Source organism: Quercus lobata, chromosome 12 (assembly GCF_001633185.2).
Source record: "Quercus lobata isolate SW786 chromosome 12, ValleyOak3.0 Primary Assembly, whole genome shotgun sequence".
NCBI classification, from domain to species: Eukaryota; Viridiplantae; Streptophyta; class Magnoliopsida; order Fagales; family Fagaceae; genus Quercus; species Quercus lobata.
Genome location: NC_044915.1, coordinates 32,627,759 through 32,653,967, shown reverse-complemented (window position 1 = coordinate 32,653,967; position 26,209 = coordinate 32,627,759). Strand labels below are relative to the sequence as shown.

Below are 26,209 nucleotides of genomic sequence, written 5' to 3'. Positions count from 1 at the left end.
CAAAAACTGAATATAATGGAAAGAATATGAAATTGTATATAGTATGGGTGTGGACCTGGGCTTTGGGGGTTGACCAAGGTTATTAATGATCTTGTAGCAATTTGAGGGGGCTGGGGCTTGATCTTGATCTTGATCTTGATCATGACGTTTTAGATTAGAAAGTACCACAGGGCCCATCCTAGCCGTTGAATTGATATCACATCCAACAACCATATCCAATAATGTGAAGACAGAGGAATATAATGCAGTTGGGTCATCCTAGTACTACATCCTAGTCAGTGTTATGATTATGAACCTTGTAAGGCCCAAATTCAATATGATTATATACCACGATCCAAAATTAGCAAAACCATTTAATAATTTCCATAATAATAATACACTTACAACCTGAAATCTGAATGACGCCAGCCATGACTATATCTTTTTTTTGGTTGAGAATCACAGCCATGACTATATCAGTAGTGTAGAGTAGACAGAAAGAGAGAGGGAGTTTGTGATTGTGAGTTTGTCTGTTTGTTTTTGGCAAAGCAAAAGATGTGGATTTTTAGCTGGAAAGGGCCATCTGGGTTCTCAGCCTCTTCCACAGCTGAGGAAGTTACCCAAGGAATTGATGGAACTGGTCTTACTGCTATTGTCACAGGTCTTTTTCTTTTTAATTTTTCATTAACTGGGTGTTCTTTGATTTGCCTTTATTCTAATTCAGGAATTTGTGGTTTCAGATTATTGTAGATCTCATTCAGGAATCAGGAGTGTGTGTGTGTGGTGGGGTTGGGAATAAATGGATGAAAGACTTTTTTTTTATTCTGTAGATGCTGATGTTGTTCTTTCATTGGTATCAGCTTATTATGTCATGGTTTTTCAGTTATTTATAAAAAAAGCAGATTAAAAGGGTTTGAATTGGTAAACCAAGAAGAAATGACAAAGGGCTAAAACAATTTGATTTTTTGGTGAAATATGATAAAAATATTTTCATATGAAAGTGAAGAAAAGTCCTGGAATATTACAAAGTTCTCTGCTTTTTCAATGATATTTTTTGTGATAAAATCATGAACGTGTAAGCTGTAGAGTTTTCGGAGTTGATGAAACCGAGCAAATACATGACTCACGAAAAGTTGGTGGATTCAGGTTCACTATGGTGATTATCATTAATTGGTATTCTACTTTATTAATTGGTACTGATTCTCGATTGATTATAGTCCTGCTCTAATTGAAAAAATATTAGTTTTGTGGGAATTGTTAGACTGTTGGATTAAATTTCAAAATTAGCATGTTAGCATATATAAATATTATCCATGTGAATTGATGATCCTTCAATATTGTGGTAGTTTTGTGAGTTCCCAAAAGTATACTTATTTAGAACTTGATTGCTTTGGAAGAGTGAACTCAGCGAAGATTTGTTTGAAGTATTTGGAAAGTGGGAAATTTAAAAAAGGGGGAAAAATGAAAAAGAATAAAGCTTTCACTTTTTCCTGTGTTCTTGTGGCATTGTGACTTCTTCACTTGTAATGTTGGTAGTTCAATTTATTAAGACTAGTTTTTTTTCTTTCTTTTTCCACTTCGTACTTTGCTGAATGTGTCTGATATGATTTCAGTTTCAAGAATGCAAAAAGAGTGACATATTGACCTCACCAAGGTTGTACCCCTTTTATTGGATGGAACAATGGGTGAATTCTGCACATTTTAACATATTTCATTTCTCACATTTATTTGAATTCAGGAGCATCAAGTGGTCTTGGTGTAGAGACAACACGTGTTCTTACGTTGCGTGGTGTCCATGTTGTTATGGCTGTAAGGAACACTGATGCTGGTAAGAATGTCAAAGAACAAATACTGAAGGAAATCCCCAATGCTAAAATTGATGTCATGGAGTTAGATCTTAGCTCAATGGGATCCGTAAGGAAATTTGCATCAGACTATAATGCTTCAGGTCTTCCACTGAATCTCCTCATGTAAGCACACTAAGCTGGAGCTATTGTAACTGTTTAAATTCCATTTCCATATAGTTTTGTGTCTGCGTCAGTGGGGGCATCAGCTTGGGTGCAAGCATGCAATCATGTGTCTCTGCATCCTGCATGCTTGCATAAATTTTTTTCATCATAGTTGTTTTGTTGATTCCTTCTTTGTTGTAGTTTTTCATTGAACTCACTAAAATGGAAATCCCTGCTCCCTACAAGATTTTAAAAAAAAAAAAAAATCATGCTTGAGTCCTGTGTTTAGATTGGATAGCTCATTGATAAGGAGTGATATTGTCTATTGTTTGTGTGAAAGTAACAATGCAGGGGTGATGGCAACTCCGTTCATGCTTTCCCAAGACAACATAGAACTGCAGTTTGCAACTAACCATTTAGGTATGTTACTCATAAGTTCCTTTGATCTATCTTTAAGGTGGCAATAATCTATTTCATGGCGAGTAGGGTTGAAAATATCAGAAAAGGGGGGAAATTTTAGTCACTGAATTTTCCCTTCTTCATTTATTATTTTGGAAAATCATAAATAGTTTAATTTTCAAATCAGAAATAAAGCTTGTCCCAAGATCCAAAGTTACTTCTTTCAGTTGGGTTATTCCTTTGAATTATCAATAGGATTCAACATTTTTCTTTGGTAAATAAAGAAAAAATTTGTTATTAAACTTAAAATATGCACTCCCAACTGCTTCTTTGTAGCTTCTCAAAAAAAAAAAAAAAAAAAAACTGCATCTTTGCAGAAATATTTTCTGAATGGTATACTTTCTATTTACCCTTCAAATGAGTGGAATGTGGAGTGCTTGAGGTTTTAATACCATTTCTCAGGTCATTTTCTTTTGACAAACCTTCTATTGGAGACCATGAAAAAAACGGCTCATGAAAGCAACAAGGAGGGAAGGATTGTTAATTTATCATCAGATGGTCACCGATATGCGTATCATGAAGGGATTCGTTTTGATAAGATCAATGATGAATCAGGGTAAAAGTTTTACTGGACAATTTGATGACTCTTGCCTCCTAGTTATTTATGTTTTAGGGCTTGAGGTGCTCATAAATAGCTTATATTTTTACCTCAATTTTTACTTTTACTTGATAATTGACAGATACAACAGTATCTATGCTTATGGACAATCAAAGCTTTCCAACATTTTGCATGCTAATGAGCTTGCGAGGCGCTTGAAGGTACTCAATGCTTATAAAGCATCAACTATATATCATAGAATAGTCTTGGCTTTGCAAAAAAAATTGTTCATTTCCTGGATTAGCTGACAACGAAATGCTTATGCAAGCTGCACATTGTTCATGTTTATTGTCAAATATATATATATATATATATATATATAAAGCTTCCAATGACCAAAGATATGTCACGATAGATGGTGGGGAGCCAACTGAATTATTTTCTTTTAAGACATTTCTGCTTGAGTATGTGTGTTTGCCTATTTGATGCTGTTATTACAATGTCTTAGGAATACCAGCTGCTTCCAGGTGAGGTGATGCATAAGTGGTGCACATGAAATTATCTGAAGATTTACTAATACTGCAGTTTAAAATTTTTTTATGTGTTTGCATCATGATCAATTTGATTACACTTTCAAAAGTATAGTAGTAGAGGTAAACAAGATAAAGTGTTGAAAATATTTATACCCAGAGAAAGTACAGGAATGTAACTTAAGTGTTCGTAATCATAACATGCCAAAGAGACTGGACTTTATCTTTTAAGTCCTCACTTGCTGTTCTATTCCCTTTTTTCATCTTTAGCAGCTAAGCACTAAACTTCTCTCTTATGCAATCTCTTATACTTTCTTGTTGACTTAATCGATAGGTCACTTCATTTAAGATTATTAGTAAGTCAATTGAGAACATCCTGTGTATAGCATAATGTTATATATTTGAATTCTCTCTATTTTTGAATAAAAATATTTTACTTAATAAAAAGTCTGTAGTATAATGTTATGTCTTAATTTTTAGAAACAGTGAATTGTTAGCTTAGTCTATAAATGATAAGATTGTTATACTTTGTGACTCAGGCCTGGCATATAATCCTTGGGCACACTAAGAAACTTCCCCACTGCCATTGCCTGCCATAAACGTGATAAAGGCATCGGGGGAGTCAGGCTAGGGAAACTGTCACCTAGGCATAACTTGATAAGTGTCACCTAGGCATAGCTACTTTCTTTTTTTAATAAATGTCACCTAGGCATAACTAAAATTACTAGAATAATTCATTTTTAATAGGTCCACATAGATGATATTCATAGAAATAAAATAATAACTTGATTTGGTGTGAGACTGGGGCTTGATATGGTGGAAAACTTTAAATTATTCTTATTTTTGGTAGCATCAAAAATAAATTCTGGAGTCACTTGAGTTCCCCTTTTCTGATTGCTGCTGGTTGAATTAAATGACTTGGGGTCATTTACAAAGTTTGAATAATTGCATGTACTATCAGGACATAGTGATATTATATATATATATATATACACACTCAGTAATTGTAGAGGTATAGACAATTATTTGCGAAATATTCTCATGTAAAAGTGAGACATAATTGCTACATCCTCCATACTAAAGATTGTCCATTGGATGCAACGTAGAGATCATGATGTAAGGTCAATTTATTTTCCTTCGGGGCAGGAATGATAATAACAGTCATTTTACGTTCTTTTAACCAGTCTTTCAGTTCATAATTCCATACTAGTCATATTGTCATGTGAGGCGGAATATAATCTGCAATTGTTGGTTTTTCCCTTTTTTAAACAGGAAGAAGGGGTAGAGATAACTGCTAATTCCCTTCATCCAGGAGCAATTGTTACAAATCTTCTGCGTCACCACAGTTTCTTGAATGGTAAACTTCTGAGCAATTTTACTTATATTTAATTATATGTCTAAGTATGTAATTTCATATCGACACTAAGAGTGCGTTTGGGAAGCGCGTTTTGCACTTCCCAGACGCACGTTTACGTTTCAGATTTTTTTTTTTTTTTTTTTTTTTTTTTTGTCAAGCATAACTTTTTGACTTTTCTTGTGTGAACAGTGCTTTTATGCACTGTTTATGGGTCCCACAAAATACACTTTTCAGCAATTTTTTCATTAAAAATAGGTCCCACGATACTATTCACACATTTAAAAATTATTTTGCTATAGTGTTTTTCAGTTTTCAGTTTCAGTTTTCAATTTTCAGCTGTATCCAAACAGACCCTAAGTGAATTCCTAGTATTCCTATACTCTTTTAGGATCAGGTTCTTTATTATTTATTTATTTTGGTTGAATAGAATCAGGTTTCAGGTATTATACTTTGTATTTGCACAAAATCTGTATTAATATGCTTGTGCCACACATCTAGTTGTGGAACTTTGTGGGCTCTTTTTGGTCGTAAGAAAGACAACTAAGTTATTCCACCGTATCACCAGGGGACAACCCTCTGCATGATGCATTTGATGGATTTCCCGATAAAAATCATTATTAGATCATGAGTTTCTAACTTCACTCACTGAATGTGAAATTGTCAGTTTTTTTGCTGATAATTTTATTGTATTGGCTCAATGCAGTTCTTGCTAATACACTTGGTAAATATGTGCTGAAAAATGTTCCTCAGGTATGTATCATGGCATATAATTCATATGTGCTACTACTGTGTCTGTGAGTGTACCTGCAAATCCTATCAAAATCCACTTAAACAGCTTCACTTGATGAATTCAGTTGCCCTCTTGCAGCATGGTTGCTTATTGAATTTATTTACATGGTTGCAGGGAGCAGCAACTCAATGCTATGTGGCATTGCATCCACAAGTTAAAGGAATAAGTGGTGAATATTTCATGGATAGTAATAAAGCAAAAGCAAGCTCTCACGCTCAAGATGCAGAATTGGCAAAGAAATTATGGGACTTCAGCTTGAGCATGACCAATCAAAACTAGTTGGGATTTAAGGCGTTGTTAAGTTGTTGGCTTACTCTGTCCTTATATAAAATTAAAGCACAAGACATTGTAAAAAGCTGTGTTCATTGACATTTGATGAGTATTTGGATGAACTATTCAGAATTCTAATCCTAATGTAGCAGTACTATTTTGATTTTCATTTTTTTGGATCTCATAATATCTTCTTTAAAGTGATCATTTCATTTTCTCATCAAAAATAATATCACAAAATTAAACCAAAATACTTTTTCACTCACTTCAAAAAATATTTGTTTGGATTTATATTCTGGATGCACATCTCTTGTCTAAAATTCAAATAATGCATATAGTGGGGGGGGGCCCACTTAAAGAAGAGAAGGAGAAGCTGCCTGTGAAAAATAAAAAATAAAAAATTAAATTAAATTAAAATTAAAAAAAATAAAAATAAAAATAAAAAAAGAGGGGGAGAAACGTTAGCTCTCTACGGTCATACACCGGCTTAATTTGACAATACATTGATGTAGGTCCCACTATAACTTGTTTATTTATAATAGTGCTATTGAAAAATTTTCACTCAAAATTTGAAAACTTCAAAATTTTTTAGTTTTGAGTTACGGAAACTCAACAAAAAAATCAATCCAAACAATTTGGTTTTTGGTGGGACTCATGTTTTTTGAGTTTTGGATGATGAAAACTGAGTTATATAACTTTGTTTTCTTCAATCCAATCTCCCTCTTAAACTTTTTGGGATGGGAAGATTGTTAGTAATTGACACTTGACTACAAATTCCTAGATAATTCTATAATCAATTATTTGAGGAGCATTTTGAATAGGAAAAATTATAAGCATGCTTTGCTTTTAATTTATTAATTAGGAGTATGTATAAAGCAACATATCTGCATCATTGCATGTCAAGACTTGTTACTTTGATTTGTGTTTATTCACATGATTAAGAAAGAAAAAATGCATCAGTTCCTTGAGGAGCTCTTTTTCTTTTTGAGAAGAACGTCATCAGTTTCATTCAATTAAAGAGGCCAAATTGACTTGAACAATATGAAGAATGTCTTGTGGCACATCTTCTATCCAAAGAACTTCCATCCAAACAAGTAAATTGGATGGAGCAGTTGTCCTTTTTAGCAAGAGAATGTGCTATAACTCAAGCGGCTTAACGTATTTAGGGGCCTTAGGTGAAAACTGAATTGAGGCATTTTATATATTTAAATGATTTTTTTTTTTAAAATTAAATATTATTTAACTCTATTTTCTTGTTTTGGATGTAAAATTACTAATTAACCACGTAGAATTTTTTTTTTATTTTTTTGTGTGTGGAAAACTAATAATGTGATATGAAAACTAGTAAATGTTTGCCAACTCAATTATTGTGAAATATTGTGTATTGTTTTTTTTTTTTTTTTTAAGAAGTGCTACATTCACAAAATTTTCATAATAAATTTTAGGTATTAAGTTATTACTAGTTCTAATTTGAACCCATCATTACTTTTTTGTCCACCAATAACAGTCAATAATAATCTGACACTTACGATTTGTTATGAAAAATGTTGTAGATATAATATTTCTTTCTCTCTTTTTCTTGATTTTCTTTTGATAAAGAATATTATTTTATTTCTTAGCTAATATTTGCAAATTGCTGATGTGATAAGTAATTATTAGTAAATGAAAAATTAATATTAATGGTGAGTCTAGATAAAAACCAATAAAAGGTTGGTCACATCAACATTTTGTAAAAATGTTGTAAAATAGTTTATAACTGTAGCATTACTCATGATCTTATTGGTAAACATTTGGGGGTCTAGAGCCAGAGCCACCCTGGCTAGAGCATTCCTTTGACGGTAAACATAGGAAAAACTAATACAAAAGAAAACTATGAAGCAACAATACCATGAAATTCCCTACCAAAGTTACTATTATTACCAAAGAGATCAGTTAACTTGGGGCCAAGTAATTATTGATATGGCATGCCTCAGCCCAAAACACTACTTGGAATAAGGAAAGCAATGAGAGAATGTAGTAATCTGCACACGTTATAACAAAAACGAAAAAAAAAAAAAAAAAAAAAGATTTCTTCAATTAATGAAAAATTACATTAGGGATGACAAAGATTGTCCAAAAATTCAAGGAAAGAAAAAAAGATTAATTCACATAAAAGATCATGTAGGCCTAAAAACTATCAAAGAGCTAATTAATACATCTGATGATGAGGAGCCCTTTGCAGAACACAAAAATTGAACTTTGAATGGCATGGATCCCAGTAAAGCCCAATGATATCTCCTACCTTCAATTCTCTCCTAGCCACAAAATTCTTGTGCCATTTTCCATTGAAAACATAGCTCTTATTATCTTAAACGAAGGCCACTTCTTGAAAACCAACTCATACTCGGACTGTGAATCTTGATCGAAAACTGTTACACTCAATCCTTTACTCTCGATCTTTGCAACCGAGTCTGTACCAAAGAATGGCAGAATATGTTGGCGGACAAGACTTTGTTGCACCAAGAGCCGGCTCAAACTACCAATATCACTCGCCGTGAGCTTCTTAATGATTGTCCAGGGAGAAAAACTAGTGCTGAGCGTCATGGACGTACTGTTCTCTTCTAGGGTGTTGGAGGCCACTGTGGAATTGTGAGAGATGGAAGTAGTAGGAGTGGTACATTGATCTTTTTGCATGGTTTTTCTCTTATTGCTAGAAAACCATGATTCATCAAACAGCGTCAGTGCTGTTGAAACCTCTTCTTCTTGGCCAGCGTTGCACTTGTTGGCGTTGAGTTTGGTGTGAAACACACAAGAAAGCGTTAAGTCGGTGGAAACTAGGGTGTTTTGGCTTTCGAGGGCTTGTAGCAGATTCTGAGTGATGGCTACCATGACTTGTTCTTTGTTGCATTTGTTGGTGTGAAACCCAGAATAAAGCGCTAAGTTGGTAGAAATTTGGCTGTTCTGGTTTTGAAGGGTTTGTAGCAGATTTTGAGTGATGGGTATCATGGCTGCTTCTTCTTCTATAGGCTGTGGGTTTAGAGAAAAAACCCAATGAATGAATGAAAGATGATACAAGTAACTGGAGGAGATGGAAGAAATTCGAAACAGAAAACAAAATGCTCTTAATTGGTGTGTTGGGTACAGAGAAAAACAGAGAGAAAAGGGAAAGATTTATATAGAGAAATAGAATTCTAATTCCAACTCAGAGTCGGACTCGGACTCGGACTCGGACTCGGAATACAATAGTAGAGTACTTTCTTTTGCCCAATTACTCCTAGAGTCGGTTTATTTTTACATAAATCTTGTTTTGAGAAAGTAATCCGAATTGCTAAAGAAAACACAACCAACCTCAACCTATCTTTCTCAACAATTAATCCTAATTCCAAAACCAACTAGGAATTGGAGTTTTCGACCGTTATTAGACCCCAAATCTTTTTTTTTTTTCCAGTGTCAATATCCACCGCCTTAAAGCTTAAAGAGACGACAGCATAACGCACCTAAGCTGTGGAGCGCGTAGTACGGTGCCGTTCTGGTCAAGTAGAGACTGGGTTAGGAGTATTGCGGTGGCCTAATTTCAATGGTGTAAATCAGGGTTATGCTATGACTTATGAGCATTAAATGATAATTGGGTTCCATTTGTTGCACCGTATCAAATGTGCTATTATAGTAGGGAAAACTAAACTACTAGTAAAAGACAGCTGCACTTGCTGTTACACCAAATGTGTTACTAGAAAATGACAATTGTAACTGGGTTTCAGTGTTGCAAGGCAAGCTATTACTATGCCCCTAGAAATTTTGATACAGTAAAGCCTGTAGTAATCCAACCTTGGTGATTTTCTTCAAAATGATGTCTATATATAATCATACTCCAAAATGTTTGATCGTTTCTTTTTCTTAATCCCAGGGATGCAAAGGCGATGGCAGAAGAAGCAGAGAAGGAGATTTTGAAGGCAGCATCAAATATCATTCATGTCAGCATTCAGCTACGTTTGGGGCATCCGATTCCACAGCAGAACCTTTGAATAGCAAGAGTGTGACAGAGTTGAAAAAGACAGAATATATAGCCTAAATATCTATGGTGTTCATAGTTAGGGACAAGGAATAAATAAGATTGCTGAAGCACTAACATACTATATATTATAGACATCTATTCCTCAGGCCAAGAGGGTTATAGTATGGGGAAAAAAATTATGCCAAAATGAGGTGTGACAATCCAGAAAATTTTAATTTATTGGAGTTGTTTATTTTGATAAATATTTTACTCTGCTGGGTGCTGAGGCAGTTTTACATGTAATCTGTTCTTTTCTTTCACATACTGTAGAGATCTAATTCCTGTACTGAGGGGACGTTAGGCCTATGTTAATTGTGAGTTTTGTTCAAATTGTGCACTCTCTGCTTGATGGGTGCTCGTGTTCTTTCATTCATATACATAATTCACTCATTGGATTAACTTGAACTGTGTACCCAATTGGTTTGGCTGCTGTGCCAATTAATTAAGGTCACTACCTTCACAGCAGCAATACTGCATCTACTTGCAGCCAGGTCATCTTGTACAGTAAGTAAAATTACTTGCTCATAATAAAAACAAAGAAAACCACTGGGAAAAGTTTTACAGAAGCTTTATCTATCAAGTTTAAGCTTTATCTGTCAAGTTTTAACTTTTGAACCTGGTGCCATTCAGTATTTTTCTATGCATGCTGGTCTTTGTAGAAATTAAAGATGTATAAAGTCAGGCTTTGAAATCTAGTCTGAGATATGATAGTAATTTTTTTTTTTTTTTGATAAACGAGATATGATAGTAACTAGTTCTTGATCTTTTCTCTTTTTAATCTACTACATTTTTTTTGTTATACCACTTTAATCCCACTAATTTTGACACAAAGAGAAACCTCAGTCTGTTACCTTGTACTTCCATCATGGATGGCTCAACCATGACCCATCGGCCCATAGGCCCCTAAAATAGAATATAATAATAAGGAAAAAAAAAATCTTCTATTAGCTAATAGAATGCATTCTCCATAAGTCTTATAATGTAAAAATTTTAATGAAGGTCCAAAATGTAATGAATAAAAGTTTTTTTTTTTTTTCAATGTTGTGCATTTTATTAATATGTTTTAATATATTTATGGTAGTTTAAGAGAGAAAAATTTTCAATATCACAAAAATTTTACTCTTCCTTTCTCTCTACCAAAATTAAAATTAGAATTAATAATTTTCAGGAACAATTCTTACTAAAATTCATTATTCAATACCTAAAGTCCAATAGTGTTAAGAGAGACAATGACTATCTCAAACATAATATTTATAATGATATTGATTATTAATTTAGATTTATTTTTAGAATTAAAAATTTTAAAATAAGCTTTATAAATAGATGAAAATGGTCCAATATAAAGTTATGTAAAAATGATAGATTTTTTTTTTTAATGCATTTATCGCTTATAAAATATTAACTAACAATATATCTTACAGTTACATTTGTAGAAAGAAGTTATCCAAAATTAAAATTGATAAAATCATATTAAAGATAGAATATTTCACAAGGAAGATTAAGTGAATTAGCCATATTACTAATTGAAAAGGAAATCTTAGCAAAAGTTGAGCATAACAACATAATTAGTAGTAATATTTGCATCTCAAAAGGTAAGAAAAATAGATTTTTAAATGAAATATCAAAACATAAATGTTATTCAATTAATATTTAAAATAAGAGAAGTCCCACTAAAATTGTATCATTAGAATCCAAAATGTGTTGAGCTGGTCTTAGACTAAGCCCTATAATTGCGAATGACAAATTTGAGCAATGTTTGAAATAAATCTATTTGAAGTTTAATTGAAATATTTGGTATAAGCGACACCATTTAGAATTTACAAGTTTTTTCTTAATTATTTTATATTTAAAATATTATGCACATATGAAAAATCCTCATAATAATGTGGCCAAATTTCACATGAAAATCATTTGACATGTTTCATGATTTTGGCATGCTCATTATGGTATTAGTACAAAGAAATCAATACAATTGATGCTAAAATTATTAAGAACACATAAATATTAAATTGATAGCTTTGCAAAGAAATGTTTAGCAAGAAACACCGGTGGGATATTGGAAGAAACTAATAATTCTAATAATCAAATAAATATGGCGAGTAAGGGATTCAGTATAACAGGCTCACATTCATTTGTGCTGCACGTTCTTGCCCTTTGCCGATAAAACCCTTAAGGCAATGAAGAAGTTAGTTTCAAAGTTGATGAACTCTATTGGAGATCTAAGTGGAGTTAGGGATTGGTGATGGTCCGACGATAGGTTGGAGGCAAATAATTCAACAATAAGGCTTTTATTCCTATGTGCTAGCTTCAAAGTCAAGTGGAGATCTAGGTGGAGTTCGGGATCTGCACTCATCCACTCCGCTATCTGCCTATAAAAAACACTAGGTTGGTGTCGAATGATCTGGCAGCGATGCTTTTGGTTTAGCAGTGAAGAAGCTAGTTTTTGGAGATTTAGAAGGAGTATGTTCGCCAATGTAGCTCTTAAGGTTGGGTGATAGGTTTGCAAACTGTCCTCCTTTATGCCAATCTCCACTGTCATAGATGAACATTTTGACCTTTGCATGTGGAGCCTTGAAAACTAGCCTAATATTTGGTGTTCAAAAAAGACGCTTTCTGTGGACATGTAAGTAGGGTCAAAGTTTAGGATTGGCGTGAATGAATTTTGGTGTCGAAATCCAGGATTGGCAATCGTACATGAACTTTTCGCCCTACGCCTCCAGTCAAAAGCTACCATCCAGTAGAGGAGGAGTCAGGGATTGGCACTTCCGCTGTGGAGTTTGTGAAGATGTATGTGGAATAGTTATACAAGTTGCCAAAGAAAAAACCAAACAAGTCACCTATGAGGGAAGCTGGAAAAAATTATAAGCTTTAGATCCAAAATTTTGGCAAGAAAGTATGTGTTGAGGGCCATTTGTGGAAGCCCAGGCAGACAGAAAAGCCCAATAATGAGGGCCACAAAGAATTGACAAGATAAATAACAAAAAACCCATTAGGCTCAAGCGGCAGGAATAATGGATCACAGGCCCAACAAATAAATAAATGGGTCTTGAAGAGACAAGCGGGCTCAAAGAAGTCAGGAAAGAAAGAAATAGCATCCCATGGGCAGAGTATGAGGTAGAAAAGTGAGAAAGGGCCGCCACAGGCCCAAGGCAATGCAAACTAAGAGAGTAAGGGGTTTATGGCAAGCCCATGAACCTCAAAGATAAAGATAAGGTTATTGGGCCAAGGAAGCCCAATGAAGTTAGTAAAAGGCCCATGGGAGTGTGGAATTAGCAAACCGGCCGAGGAAGCCCAAAGAAAGCAATCGGGCCATGGATGCCCAAAGGGACATAGGAGCCCATGAGTAAAAGCAAAACAGTGTCCATGACAGGCCACTGAGAAAAGGATAAACGGCCAGCCCAAAAAGAGGTCCAACAAGATTAAGTTATTACGACAGGAATAACAATTCAACGTGGCAGGCAATAAAGAAAACCAAAAGTGGGCCAAAGAAATGTAAGGCCCATCATTATACAAAACCCAGCTCCTGAATGGAGCGAAAAACCAAGGAAAAGCCCACACGAAGGGCCAGGAAACGCAGACAGAGAGTCTCCAGGTCACGGCAGACGCATGAGCAGCAGGCAAACTCTTGGACAAATCTGAAAAGGAAGCACGCGCAAGGCCCAGGTACCACCAGCCTGTACCCAGCCAATATAGGACATGATAGGGTCATGGGCCAAAGGTAAGAGGTAAAGGGGGTATGGTTTGGTGGTGGGGAGAAGGGAAAAGGTTTATTTGCGGCTCCTGCCCAAAGCCCTTTTGGGAGGTACGTTCTACTAGGATGGCAGACCACCCAAAAGAGGCAAGTTTGAGGGGGAATCGTTGGGTGCATGCCTTGAGAGTGGAGAGAGAGAGCATTTATACCGTGGTAGGAAAGAAGTGCTACGGTAGAGGGAGAAATGAAACCTGCCTCTGTCTGGTAAGAGTGAGTGGTACACACTTCTGGTGGTCAGCAAGTACGCCCAGACCAGACAGAGACGGTTAAGGGGCAAAATGGTAAAACCTTGGTCACGGCAGGCATTATAAAAAAGGCTCTTGCTGTGTCCTGTAAAGGAGATCGAAAAACAGAATATATTTTACAGAGTGAAAAGAAAAACAGAGCAAAAAGAAAAGAAAAAAGATAAGAAAGAAAACAGAGGAGAATAGAAAGGAAACTAAGAAAAAAGGAGAGTTAGCTCAATGGGCATGCACCAATAGATCGGTTTCCCTCTCTCCCCCTTTAAATCTTACTTTCTTCCAAAACATAAATAAGGACTCTTTCTTTTTGGGCAATAATCATTTAGGTCCGACTCCCTCAAAGCCATTAATCTCCACGGCAGGATCTTTTTCCTGTAAGATTATTTGCGTTGAGAAGAGGCGTTCTCTCCTCTTTGGTTTTGCTGCGGCAGACTAAGCTTAAAACTTGATTTATGCCCATTTGATTAGCTAGTATTATTTTCTTCATTTTCTCTGTGATTGACATCAATATGACTGTAATCATGCTTTATTAGTAAGAAGCACATAGCCACTTATTTAAATAGTCAGAATATTCTGTTTTAGTTATTATTATATCTGTCTGCCGTAACTCGTCTGCAACAATTCTGCTTGCCGTAAATTTGCTCCTGGCAGACAAGGCATAAGTTTGTGCACAAACCGACCCAAGTTGAGTTACAATTGGACTGGCCTCAGCTCCCTTTACTCAGAAACACTAGGGCCCATTACCGCAGGAGGCAGCCCAATACATCATATACAAAAAAGGCCCCTACAATATGCAAATGAGCATCATAACGAATTCGAATTCACTCTCGCCTATAACCAACCCAAAATTTTATTGTCAGAAATAAACTAGATATTTCAATAGCTTCAATCTTTACTTAAATTCAATGCTTAAAAAAAAAAAAAATTGACACCTCAACCATCCACGTGATAAACTCCCTATTTAACCAAAGACTTTTGAAAATGTGCAAGTTTGGTAAAAATAAAACCAGTGAAATGTGCTAAAAGCCTAATACTGTGAAAATCGGAAAGACATTTATGCTTCAAAATAAAAACGTGCCCAAATGCATGAAAACATTAACAAATTTTTTCACCATAGTGATGGGATCGATGGTGCCTGATGAGTGTATAATAAAAATAATTGTACTCATTACACGGCCAATGCCTCAAGTAGATTTCAATCCACCAAATCAGTAGTTGGTCAATGCCTCACGTAAGTCCTAAGTAGATTTCAATCCACCAAATCAGTAGTTTGTGCCATATAAGTAAAATTCCTGTTATCAGTCTAAAATCGTTGAGTCAACAAAATATATTAATTATAATTTTAAAAAATAGTTTTAAATTTGATAATAACTTTTAAAATTTCAGGAGAAATTAAACTTTTATCGGGCTAGATTAAGTTACTCCTTTTGTGACACTGAACAATTTGGGCATAAAACATGATTAGTCTTTAAGAGGAAACAGATCCCTCTTTTAGAATAATTCACATTTCTTAAGGTCATTAAGCCAAAGTTATACAAAAATTGGTCAGAAACAAAATTGAACCTTTGTTTTGTGTATAATTCCATAAAACCATGTAGAATATGGATTGGCGACCATCATTCTCATTGTCTCGACATACCTTAAAGTTGGTCTGAAATTTAATTTTATCCTCTTATCCAGAGAGACCAATGTTCTAAGCCAAAGTCTTCTCTAGTATTGATCAAATTATCAATCATCATTGGTGTACAACTTATATCACCATCTAGAAGATCTCACATGGAAGCAGGACATACAAGATGAATCAGATTTCTTCAATTTGATGGAGGTATAATGTAGATACAAAGTAACAGACCAAGCCTAGCAAATTCTAAACTGCCATCTTGACTAATCAATCCCATCATTCTGTACAAAAGATCCTGCCCTGTTGCCATCATTCCCCCCCTTCCAAAATGAATAAAAAAATGAAAAAAGATTTGACAGTCCATATGGTAACAGCTTTTATACCTTTTCTGTTTTCTGGGTGTGGTAAAAATGTACATTCTTTACACAAGCAGAAATGTTCTTCATTGTAGGAGCTGCCTTACTGCTGGATCTTCTTAGGCCATCTTCTGTAAGATTAACAATTTGGTGTTCTGATCAGGTTGTGGGTCCAATGAAGTGATTAAAGTTGAATAGGAAGAATATGTAAAGCTAAGTGAAACAAAGAAAATGCAAGGTGAAACGCCACAATCAATGGCAAAAATGCAAATATAACCTTCAATGCCTATTGTTAGCTATGAATATAGCTTACCATGTGAACTGATCAACTGAATTGTGATGTCATTTCAAAAGCATGTATCTCTGCTGTCATCTAGGCTTCTAAGATCCACAGTTATTCAATTGCTTCCCCAAGTTCAATTCCTAAGTATAAATTGATATTGGCCATGAATATGATGCCCTTGAAGCATCAGAAAGCAATCTAGCATGCCTGAAAATCCTGCTCTTGTCAGGGATTCACATGTAAATCAGATTCGATTGCTGCGACCAAGCACCAGTGAGCTGTGTTTATGCTCCATGGATAAATTTTTCTTTATGTGATCCCTCAAGAGTTGCTCAGATACATGATCAGCCAAAGCCAGCTGTCTAGCATGCATTTCCCTGGTGTCAGCATGGAGAGGCCATCCCATCTGGTTTCCAGGAGCACCATTATCAGATGAAATCATATCATGGAAGGCATGAGAAGCTTGTGGCATCCCTTGAAATAACTCAGGCTTTGGCTCATGATAGAGAGTGCAGCCATTAGCATAGAAACTACTTTGACCCCTTTGGATCATTCCTACACCTTCATGTAGGTAGGTGGTTGGCTGCTTCAGGTGATTAAATGGGATGGCACCACTACCACCAGCAAGGGGTGTGGATGAACCAGATGTGGTACGAGGGCTAGATATGGGAGAGGGAGACATCCTTCCGCTCAGATGTTGTGGTGACCTTGAACGTAGAAGAGGGCTCCCAATGGGAGAAACCGGGCATGATATATTTCTTGGCGTATGAGCATCGCTGCAAACAGAAGGGAAAGAAGAAAATTTAGTGTAGCAAACGACATTTAAACCTTCATTATAGCCCATGATTCAATGACATCCCTGCATGGTGTTTAACTGTCTATAGAGACCATTACTTGGTCTATATGCAAGTGTACATTTGTGAATCAGAGGGAGGGAAGACCTGGATACTGAAGCAGTTTTTGACCCTCTAGACTGATGGATTCCCACTCCTTCTGAGTCTAAGCATGAAGGATTTCGTGCATTTCCAATGCCCTGAAAGAAGATTTTAGTGTAAACCAACTGTTGTTAACTGAAGGCAGACCAACAAAATGCATTACAGACAGAGCAGAGGAACTTGTTAATGATCCATACACGTTCACAAGCACTAAGTTAAATAGTGGATTCTTTATTTAGGAAACAACAAGGATTAACTACAGTCGAAAGGCATCAGAGCATTTAGAATCTCAATAGCATACCTGGTTCCACATAAATACATACATATGAAAATTGAACCACTAATATTATATCTAGAATTCACATGACAACAAACACACTTGTGTTTCTGGTCTAGTTTTGGGAAATGACATGCTAACCATGTCAGCATTAGTAGTGTAATACAACAGGTTGTTTCCACATAATACCGTCACCAACTAATGTACAAAGTCGATTGGATGTAGCGAAAGCAAAGTTATCAATACCGCATGGGGAGCCATTTTAGTTTGGTTAGGGAAATGAAATATTTTGATACTAGTGTACCATTTTAGGATTTCCAATATATGTGTGTGTGTGTGTGTGTGTGTTATTAAGATTATTATAATATTTGTATTAGTTAGGGTCAATTAAAGTCTCAGGCTTATGAAACCATTTCAAATTGATGTCTCTGTCCATCTCCGTAATTAACTAATATTATACTTGGTAAAAAGGGAGCAGAGAAAAACAAGAAACCATCAATTAAACTTTGTGTTTCACCCGAGGCTATTTCACCTCTTTTTCTTTGTGCGTTGTAACTGTCCAAAAATAACAAAAATAAATAACAAGTGACTAAGGCTTCAAATCAAAATGATTTCACAAATTTTGGGACTTTAATTTACAAAATTAAAAACTTGAACCCTAATACGAAATATGGTGAAAACTCTAGGAATTTTTCTATAATTTCCCCAATTAATTATTACCATCATTATTTTTTCCTCTTTTATTCAAAGTTCATTACTTATATTATGATACTAGTAATCATATTTTTCAAACTACCAATATAAATTCCTATGGTTTATATTCCAATAGCCTTTAATTAATATTTATGTTAAGCTTAACTTATTGTTATAATTTGAGTTTTTAACTCGGTATATTTGTAAGTGATGAACTAATTAGGGGCAGTTCCAAACTCCTAGAAGCTTCTTGCTCAATCTCCCTCTCCCTCTTTCAACTCCACCAACAACACTATTACTCAACACACGGAATAAACCACAATGCAAAGACAGGCAGGTTGGGCGAAGGCACATTGGACAAAGTTTGGCACCAGGTATGGCGGTGCAATCTCTCTCTCCCTCTAGATGGACTACAATTTCAGGACAAGGTTTGGTGATGCACCATCTAGATGTATTGGAAAACCACATCACCAGCATCAGTGCCACCCAGTTCCACCATGGTCCCTCTCACAGGCCACCTCTCCCCACCACCACACCTCACTCAACTAGTGATCCATCTGCACTTGTTCTGACAAGGCAGGGGGTTGAATTTTTGGGGGGAAAAATTCATATTCCGAGCTGAAATGTATACTTCACTTGGAATGATCCGATATTTGAGGCAAGATGAAACATGGGCTATTCTTGTACCAAAAGTACAGCAAATACAGGCTGTATTGGTTGGTTCAAAACTGTAGTCACAACATTGATTGGTAGTGTTTACTTAAAAAATTACTTTGTGATTTGTATAGACAACATCTATGCAATCCTGATATTATTTATCAAACAATAATCTTGCAACTATTAAACTACCCCTCCGCAAATTTTTTCTTTTCTTTTCTAAAATTACATTCAGCAAAGGTTTCTTAATAATGCTTTGTGATGATCCATCATTAGATCATGTAAATTTGGAAACCCTATCAAAAACAGACTAAAAATAAACAAAAATGTTTCACATGGCATCAATGACAAAAACGTTGAAGAATATCATGGATTCCTGACGGAAGAAAATGCTCATACCAGAGATCTCACTGCATTTGAATTGACCGGTGGTGCATCTGAAGGATCTGCACTCAAAATGGATCTATCCAGTGGTGCAGCGTTCTTAACGAAAGGGTGCTCCAAAAGCTGAGCAGCTGTAGGACGATATGATGGATTACGCTGCAAGCATAGCTTCACAAAAGCCTTTCCATCCTCTGACAGATGATCAGGAATTTCAGGAAGTTCCTTGCTATTTCCAATCTTAAACATGGCAGCAACCTTTGAAGAAACACACAATAGGGGAGAAAAGGGGGCAAACAATCAACATCTGGCATGCAACTCTCACCGAAAAATTGGTTTATTTACATACTCCAAATCCCACATGCAATAGAGTTCATAATATTTTTACTAACCCCTTCATACTGGCTCCAAGGTGGTTTTGCTGTAGCCATCTCTAAAACAGTGCATCCAAGGCTCCATATATCAACAGCAAGATTACAACCATTTTTAATTGTATTCTTGATAACCTGAGTAATTGATGCAACTAAAAGCTATTACTAGGGAGCATCATAAAGAAAGGTGAAAGAAGAGTGTGCCAATGAATGCAAACTGACCTCAGGTGCCATCCAGTAAGGGCTTCCCTTGAATGATAATGGACAAGACTGACCAGAGATCTGCAAATTATTTTCAGAAAAGCTAGATTAGAACTCACAAGTCATGGTTTCAGTATTTATACCTGATGTAAACCAGGTGATTTAGTGCCCACTTGGCAATTCTTGTTTTAACCAGAATCCCTTTGTTCTTCTTTCACAAGTCTAAACAAAATAATTAAGCTTTGACCTAGGAACAAGCACAGCTACTTCAGTTTTGCTCACATACCCGTATCCATACAGGATACACGTCTGGGATGGTCATGTATGCATTTTTTTTTTAAAGTGCCAATGTCTGGGATACACCCATGATACAGTTATAACACACCCCCCTATAACCCCCCCAATAGTGAGAGATAGTCCAAACTTGTGAAGATTTTTATTTATATTTTTTATATATTGGTTTTAATGTTAAACACTTATCTAGTTATCTTTTATTTACTCTTTTGGATCTTGGTTTGTATTCTATACATCATTTAAATGTCATGGATTTACTTATTAGCCATTATTGCTCTTAAATTGATATATAATTAAAAATATATAAATAAAAATAATATTTAATAATTAATTAATACACGTATTCTTGCCGTATCCCATATTGCACTGTACCCGTACCCATATTGCTGGTAGGATACGATCTACAAAAAAAAAAAAAAAAAAAAAACCTAGAATTACTGCAGATGAATGCTCTTACATGCTTTGCCATTCCAAAATCTGCTAGTTTCACCCGGCCATTGGGGTCTACCAGAATATTTGCTCCTTTGACATCCCTAATCAAAATTACACATTAGCAATTAGAATAGATAATGTTCCAAAATGATTAAAAGAAAAGGGCCAACGAGATTAACCAATACATCATTTACCGAGAACAATCAAACTAGGAACCATATTAACCAAACTCACCTATGGACAGTGTTTTTATTATGAAGATATGCAAGGCCTTGCAAAATTTGATGAGTATAACTGCGAATGGCAATTTCACCAAGTTGACCATAGTCTTGAAGCAGTTTATAGATGGAACCGCCAGATACATACTCTAGATATATATATAATTTGTCATCTACCTGCAGAATAAATCAAGAGAAAACAAACACATTAAAACATTACATGATGTGGACAAATCTAGAAAAAGAAATTGATGAATTTAATGATTATTCAAAGATTACTTCCAAAACGTGTAAATAATCTAGGTTCACTGAAATGAGACAAAATACTGCAACTTCCAAAAAGCCTTAGTGGTTTAGAAACTGGAACAATGAGCACAACCAATCAATTTTCATAACAACAAGTCCTTGAAATGGATCACAGCAAGCTTGTAAGATAAATAATATTTGAAATGAAGCCAAAAGCCACAAACAACTTACCGACTGAGATCCATAATACTGTACTATATTTGGATGCTGTAAGCGGCTTAGCAGTGCAATTTCCTGTTAAATGCCACTGATCAGTATGAAAATCTAACTGAAACTTCTCAAAGAAAAGTATTTCTTGTCTTTGTGCTACACAAATTCTTCCAAATTTACCAAAGAAAACTTACTTGGCCAAGTTGCTGTGCACTTTCTTTTGATTTTGCATCATCTGAAAACAGAGTAACCTCTTTCATTGCACACATCTCGCCACTTTCACTAAGATCCAAAAACTAAACTCAATTAGACATGCACATAGATAGAAAGATAGAAATTGTGCACACAAAATAATGGAAAACTTTAATTTTATGGCATGACTTTGAGCCTAAACACATTGTCAGTCTAAGATTTAATAACAATGTAGAAGAGGGATTATTGTAATTCTCACATGCTTGATGCTTAAGAATAACCACCGATTTCAATCTCATGTAATGGCTACATTGCTAAAGTTGTGGCAGACAACAGATTAACATCACACATGCGATGGAGAGAAAGCAGCACAACAATTATCATATAAATATAGCTTAAACATAAGAGTTAAGTCATACACCAAATCTGGCTACAGACCTGTTAAAACCGAGATATACATGTCCAAATGTACCCCTCCCTAGCAGACGTCCCTTCTTCCATCGTGAACCAGGGCTTGTTGGATTTTCTGCCCTACCAGGACTCCGTGGAACTGAGGGAGTTGTAGCTGCTGAATACGTGGGAGAAAAAGTACAAGGTTTTGAAATTGTTAACGGAGGAAGGGGCAACCGGTGGCTTTGTTGTTTGCCATCATCAGGCCGGGTTGCAGGCGAATCTATGACAGCTCCTCCAGCTCGTGGATGCAAAGGGGTGACAGCACCACTGTGTATTCTGGAGCCAGGACCAGGGCTTGTCATTCTGGGACTAGGAATTGGGGAACACTCAGGACTACACCTGCTGTGTGGCCAAAGCAGCTGTCCTGACATATCCCCCCCTACTGAATTATGCCCAGAATTATGACCTGAACCTGGACTAGAGCAGTGCCCAGAAGCTACATCTGGATAAGATTTTCCCGCCCAGAAGCTAGAATTAATAACTTGCTCAGGCATAAACACTCTCATCGGACTTCTAGAAGGACTTGACATTGAACTGTCTGGAGCACTACAGAAAGCACCATGGGGAGGGATCTGTATATTTTGCATATGCAAAGGTCTCCGTTTAGGTGATGAAGAGAGAAGCGGATTATTGAAAGGATTAACTGGTTTCAATATCTCCTTTGAGTTCTTTAGATTGACAACAGGGGATTGATCCTTGTGCATTCCACTTCAGCAAAGGAACAGAAAAAAATTGTCAGAGATGGAACAGGAGATAGAATTGACATATATATAACCATAGCAAATTTACCCATCACCACAGCCACAAAGAAAATCATGAAATTAAATAACAGGAGCAGACTCACCTGGAAGGACTGTTCATAGTGGTTCTGTTACCATTTTCATAGTCAGAAGCTAGAGGGCTAAGGAAACGTGAGTCAGATGGATCATCACTATCAATGGAGCTATCACTAGAAAATGAAGCAGTAGCTATATCAGCTTCAGCATCCGCAGGATCTGCCCTGTTCAGGACACATCCAGGTCTTGGAAGGGGGAAAAAATGCGACTTAGAGCCTCTGTCAAATCCTGGTTTTGCTGATGCACTGATTCCTGAGTTAGTACGCCCAATTCTAGGAAGGTGTACCCCAGGAAGCGGGAGCGGCTGGGCATGAGGCCTTTCTGCAAAACTTTGACAGCGTGACACTTGTGTGGAGGGTGATGGTGATCTTGAAGGCACCCTGGATCGAGTCCCCCTTTCCGAAACAGTGTCAATACAACGTCTGCGAGACCCTCCTGATCTACTGTTGCACTTTTCTTCAGATGCACTCTTAAACTTTCGGTGTATTGAATCAATGAAACTTTCCCTGTTTGCTTTCTTCTTTACTTCTTTGGATGAAGACTTTCCCCACCACGTAGGCATGCTTATGCAACAAACTTACAGAAATGCCCAGGAAAAAGAAAACTTAAGCTCTCGGAGCTAAAATCCTCTCTTTGGTTATATATAAGGTATCACATGTAAACCAAGTTAACCAGATTTGGACCTAATATGTCAGTAATTACAAGATCTAACTCAATGGCCTTACCCACAAAATCTCTTCAAAAACAGAGAAAAAACAACTGGCCAGGTCTTTTCTGGAGTGTCAACCAGAGTAGAGTGGTTCAAGAGGCATTGTACTCTATAAGGACCTGTAGGGAAGGATTAAGTGTCAAATTTTGTGGAAAACAATAACAAGGGCAAAGAAATACTACATGAACAAATATTAAACTTATAAGATTAAGTATATATGAAATATAATGGGGAAACGAAACAAATGAGCAGCACCAGAGCAACATCTCAAGGCTAATTCTCATTCTGCCCCACTACAGACCCATGTGCTCTAATCCCTTGTCTGGAAGTGAAATCCACCAAATCTGCACCATAATGTGTTTGTTTTCTAGCATCTTTCTAGCAAATTGATGATTCAATTCTATAGGGAGATAGAGGTTCAAGTTTTGGAAAGCAGCTGGAGCCATCATGCACTTTGAAAAGTTTCTACCCACTTTGTCTAGGCCCAACCTTGTTAAAGTCAAACTGCCAAGGATGTCTCCTTGATTACATTGCTTCAAACAGCTTAATCTACCTAGTAGGTTTCTTCACTTGCTAGCTGGTCTTGAATAAGATCCATATAGCATGGCAAACCATCTACAGCCACCAACCACACGGCTAGGAATCACATATCACTTTCAAACAGGTCAGTGTCAAGCTAACATAACAACCAGAATATTGTCAAACCAAGACGGATCATACTACTAAGGAAAACTCCATATTCTTGAGATGAGATAAAGGTTGCTTTTCTGATTATAGTTCGTGTCCATAGGCATTGCTGCTGTAACTCTATTATTTAGAAACAAGAAAAAAACCAGCAACCCTGATGTTAAGATTATCAGCTTGGCACATTTTCCAAATAACGTTCAGTAGCCAAGTCTTTAAATTTTCAGTTATATTACTTATGTTTAAGCGTCAAAATTTTGTTTATAAGGCTAAACCTATCCAGATAGCATGTCCCTTCATTGAAAACCAAACCAGTCATCAACATCTATAGCTCATTTCATGTCAGATTTTAAATAATAAAAACCATACTAGACAATGTATTCCGCTCTAGCATCTTATACCTTGATAATATGTCATTCTCGATCCAGATCCATCCTTTACTTACCATTTCAACTATATTGCTATGACATACTCTAGCTCAAAAACCCAAAACACACTCTTTCAACACAGATCTACCTACTCAACCATTCATTTCAACTAAAATTACTCCCACAAATAACCAAAATAAGTACCCAAACAAACAAAAACTCATTCACACAAAAGTAAATCACAAAAATGACTTATAATCAAAACCCATCTCCAACTTCACCTGAAATTGAAAATACCCAAGTGGGCAACACCAAAAACACTCACAATTCAAGTAACAACAGAAGACACAAAATGATTCCTTTTCTTCAAACACAGTAACCAACACTCCCAAGTTAAATAATTTTTTTTTTTAACCAACAACTATAACCATGTATTACAAAATAAACTCGAGTAAAATAAAATAAAATTTTGTAGCTCAAAGCACCAAATCCAAAACTTTTAACAAAATACTTACAGTCACACTACAGTGTTTGCATATTCCTCAAAAAACAATGACCCTCTTGAACAACCACCAGTTCAGAGTGTCACAGAAGCCTAAGAAGAAAGAAGAAGCAAGCACAGAAGCTGAAAAGGCACAGAGAGAGATAGAGATAGAGAGTCATAGACAGAAAGAGAGAGTGTGTTTTTTGTTTTGTTTTGTTTTGTTTTGTTTCTGTTTTTGTTTTAAGGATTAGAGTTTGTCTGAAGCGTTTAAGGGGGCTAAAGCGTATGAGAGAAAAATTTAAGTGATTGTAATTATTGAAAACAGGAAGACGCGCTTTAAGACGCGTGAGCATAGTAATAACATGGGGAATTTTTAATCGTGACCGTATGATGTGGAGTGATGATGTAAGTGGTCTTGTTTTGTCAATGTGTGATGCAAGATGAACATGGGGTTATGGTGGTAAGAGGAGCATGTGATTCTTTACTTTTGTGTATGTGTTTTTTAACGGCAACTTGCAAAATTATACTCCATTATCATTGTGCTTTTTACGCAATTGTGGTTTTGGGGTAAAGATCCTTACTTTTTTGTTTATTTGTTCTTTGGCCCTCACTTTTTGTGTCTTTTCCTTTTTGGGCACATCACGTTGACTTCTAAGTTGTGAGAGATAGGACACTATGCTTAAAACAAAAATTATAGAACCACATAAAATAAAAATAAAAACCACAACATTTGCCACAATTGTCCACATGAGCTGAGTAATAGAGAAAAAGTAGTGGGCTTACGTGAAAATGACAGACAATCAATCATAGTTTGACACATAGGATAATTGTGACAAAAGTTGTGACTTTTTATATGATACTAGAAGAGTAATACTACAAATACAAATTATTTTACAACATTTTTATAAACTGTTAATGTGACAAATTCTTATTGGATTTGATATGAGCCCATCACTCGAGTCACTTTTTTACGTATCAATAAATACCCACCATGTAAACTATTTATAAAATAGTTTATGTTTTTAACATTTTTAGATACTAGTATTACTCGGCTTAAAACCCAGCTTAGTTTCCTTCAATTAAATTAAATATTTGGATGCATTATTTGACAAAGTACAAACAATATCACCATTTTCAAGGATAATTAAAGTCAATACAACTATGAATTTGAATTTGAATTTGATTGGTGAACTTTAAAAAAAAATATTCAATTTGATTGATGAAATGTCAAGTTACTATATAAAAATTCTATCTCATTGCTTTCCTTTTTTTTTTTTATATAAAAATATTGGTATTTTTTTTCACTCCGAAAATATATTAGATAGTGTGTAAAAATCATTTTTAACATTTAGTACGTAGTTTGATAAGCTTAAAGTGCAACTCATATTGCCATTGGTTTATGTATGACATTTT

General features: G+C 35.6%; 2 protein-coding genes across 2 annotated transcripts; one reads left to right on the top strand and one right to left on the bottom strand.

Moving 5' to 3' along the window:
• The first annotated feature begins 282 nt into the window (after window positions 1–282).
• On the top strand, window positions 283–6,041 carry LOC115971155 (short-chain dehydrogenase TIC 32, chloroplastic-like). Its single transcript, XM_031090880.1, has 8 exons — window positions 283–640; window positions 1,718–1,949; window positions 2,269–2,348; window positions 2,790–2,943; window positions 3,068–3,146; window positions 4,728–4,812; window positions 5,516–5,562; window positions 5,717–6,041. Exons 1-8 carry the CDS (start codon window positions 535–537, stop codon window positions 5,879–5,881), a joined length of 948 nt encoding a protein of 315 aa, XP_030946740.1. The 5' UTR covers window positions 283–534; the 3' UTR covers window positions 5,882–6,041.
• Window positions 6,042–15,611: 9,570 nt separating this feature from the next.
• Window positions 15,612–25,036, bottom strand: LOC115970979 (mitogen-activated protein kinase kinase kinase YODA). Its single transcript, XM_031090627.1, has 13 exons — window positions 24,828–25,036; window positions 22,560–23,379; window positions 21,701–22,423; window positions 21,265–21,352; window positions 21,092–21,154; window positions 20,631–20,791; window positions 20,422–20,497; window positions 19,692–19,751; window positions 19,491–19,604; window positions 19,117–19,356; window positions 17,097–17,188; window positions 16,186–16,931; window positions 15,612–16,003 (listed from the first exon to the last, which is right to left on the bottom strand). Exons 2-12 carry the CDS (start codon window positions 23,111–23,113, stop codon window positions 16,400–16,402), a joined length of 2,703 nt encoding a protein of 900 aa, XP_030946487.1. The 5' UTR covers window positions 23,114–23,379; window positions 24,828–25,036; the 3' UTR covers window positions 15,612–16,003; window positions 16,186–16,399.
• Window positions 25,037–26,209: the final 1,173 nt, after the last annotated feature.

Excerpts from the sequence above, each read along its gene's own strand:
- LOC115971155 (XM_031090880.1), top strand. The coding sequence starts at position 535 with ATGTGGATTTTTAGCTGGAAAGGGCCATCTGGGTTCTCAGCCTCTTCC. Across the intron at positions 641-1,717 it reads TCTTACTGCTATTGTCACAG|GAGCATCAAGTGGTCTTGGT; the intron begins GTCTTTTTCTTT and ends ATTTGAATTCAG. Across the intron at positions 2,349-2,789 it reads GTTTGCAACTAACCATTTAG|GTCATTTTCTTTTGACAAAC; the intron begins GTATGTTACTCA and ends ACCATTTCTCAG.
- LOC115970979 (XM_031090627.1), bottom strand. The coding sequence starts at position 23,113 with ATGCCTACGTGGTGGGGAAAGTCTTCATCCAAAGAAGTAAAGAAGAAA. Across the intron at positions 20,792-21,091 it reads AGTATTATGGATCTCAGTCG|GTAGATGACAAATTATATAT; the intron begins GTAAGTTGTTTG and ends TTTATTCTGCAG. Across the intron at positions 19,752-20,421 it reads ATTTTGGAATGGCAAAGCAT|ATCTCTGGTCAGTCTTGTCC; the intron begins GTAAGAGCATTC and ends AATAATTTGCAG.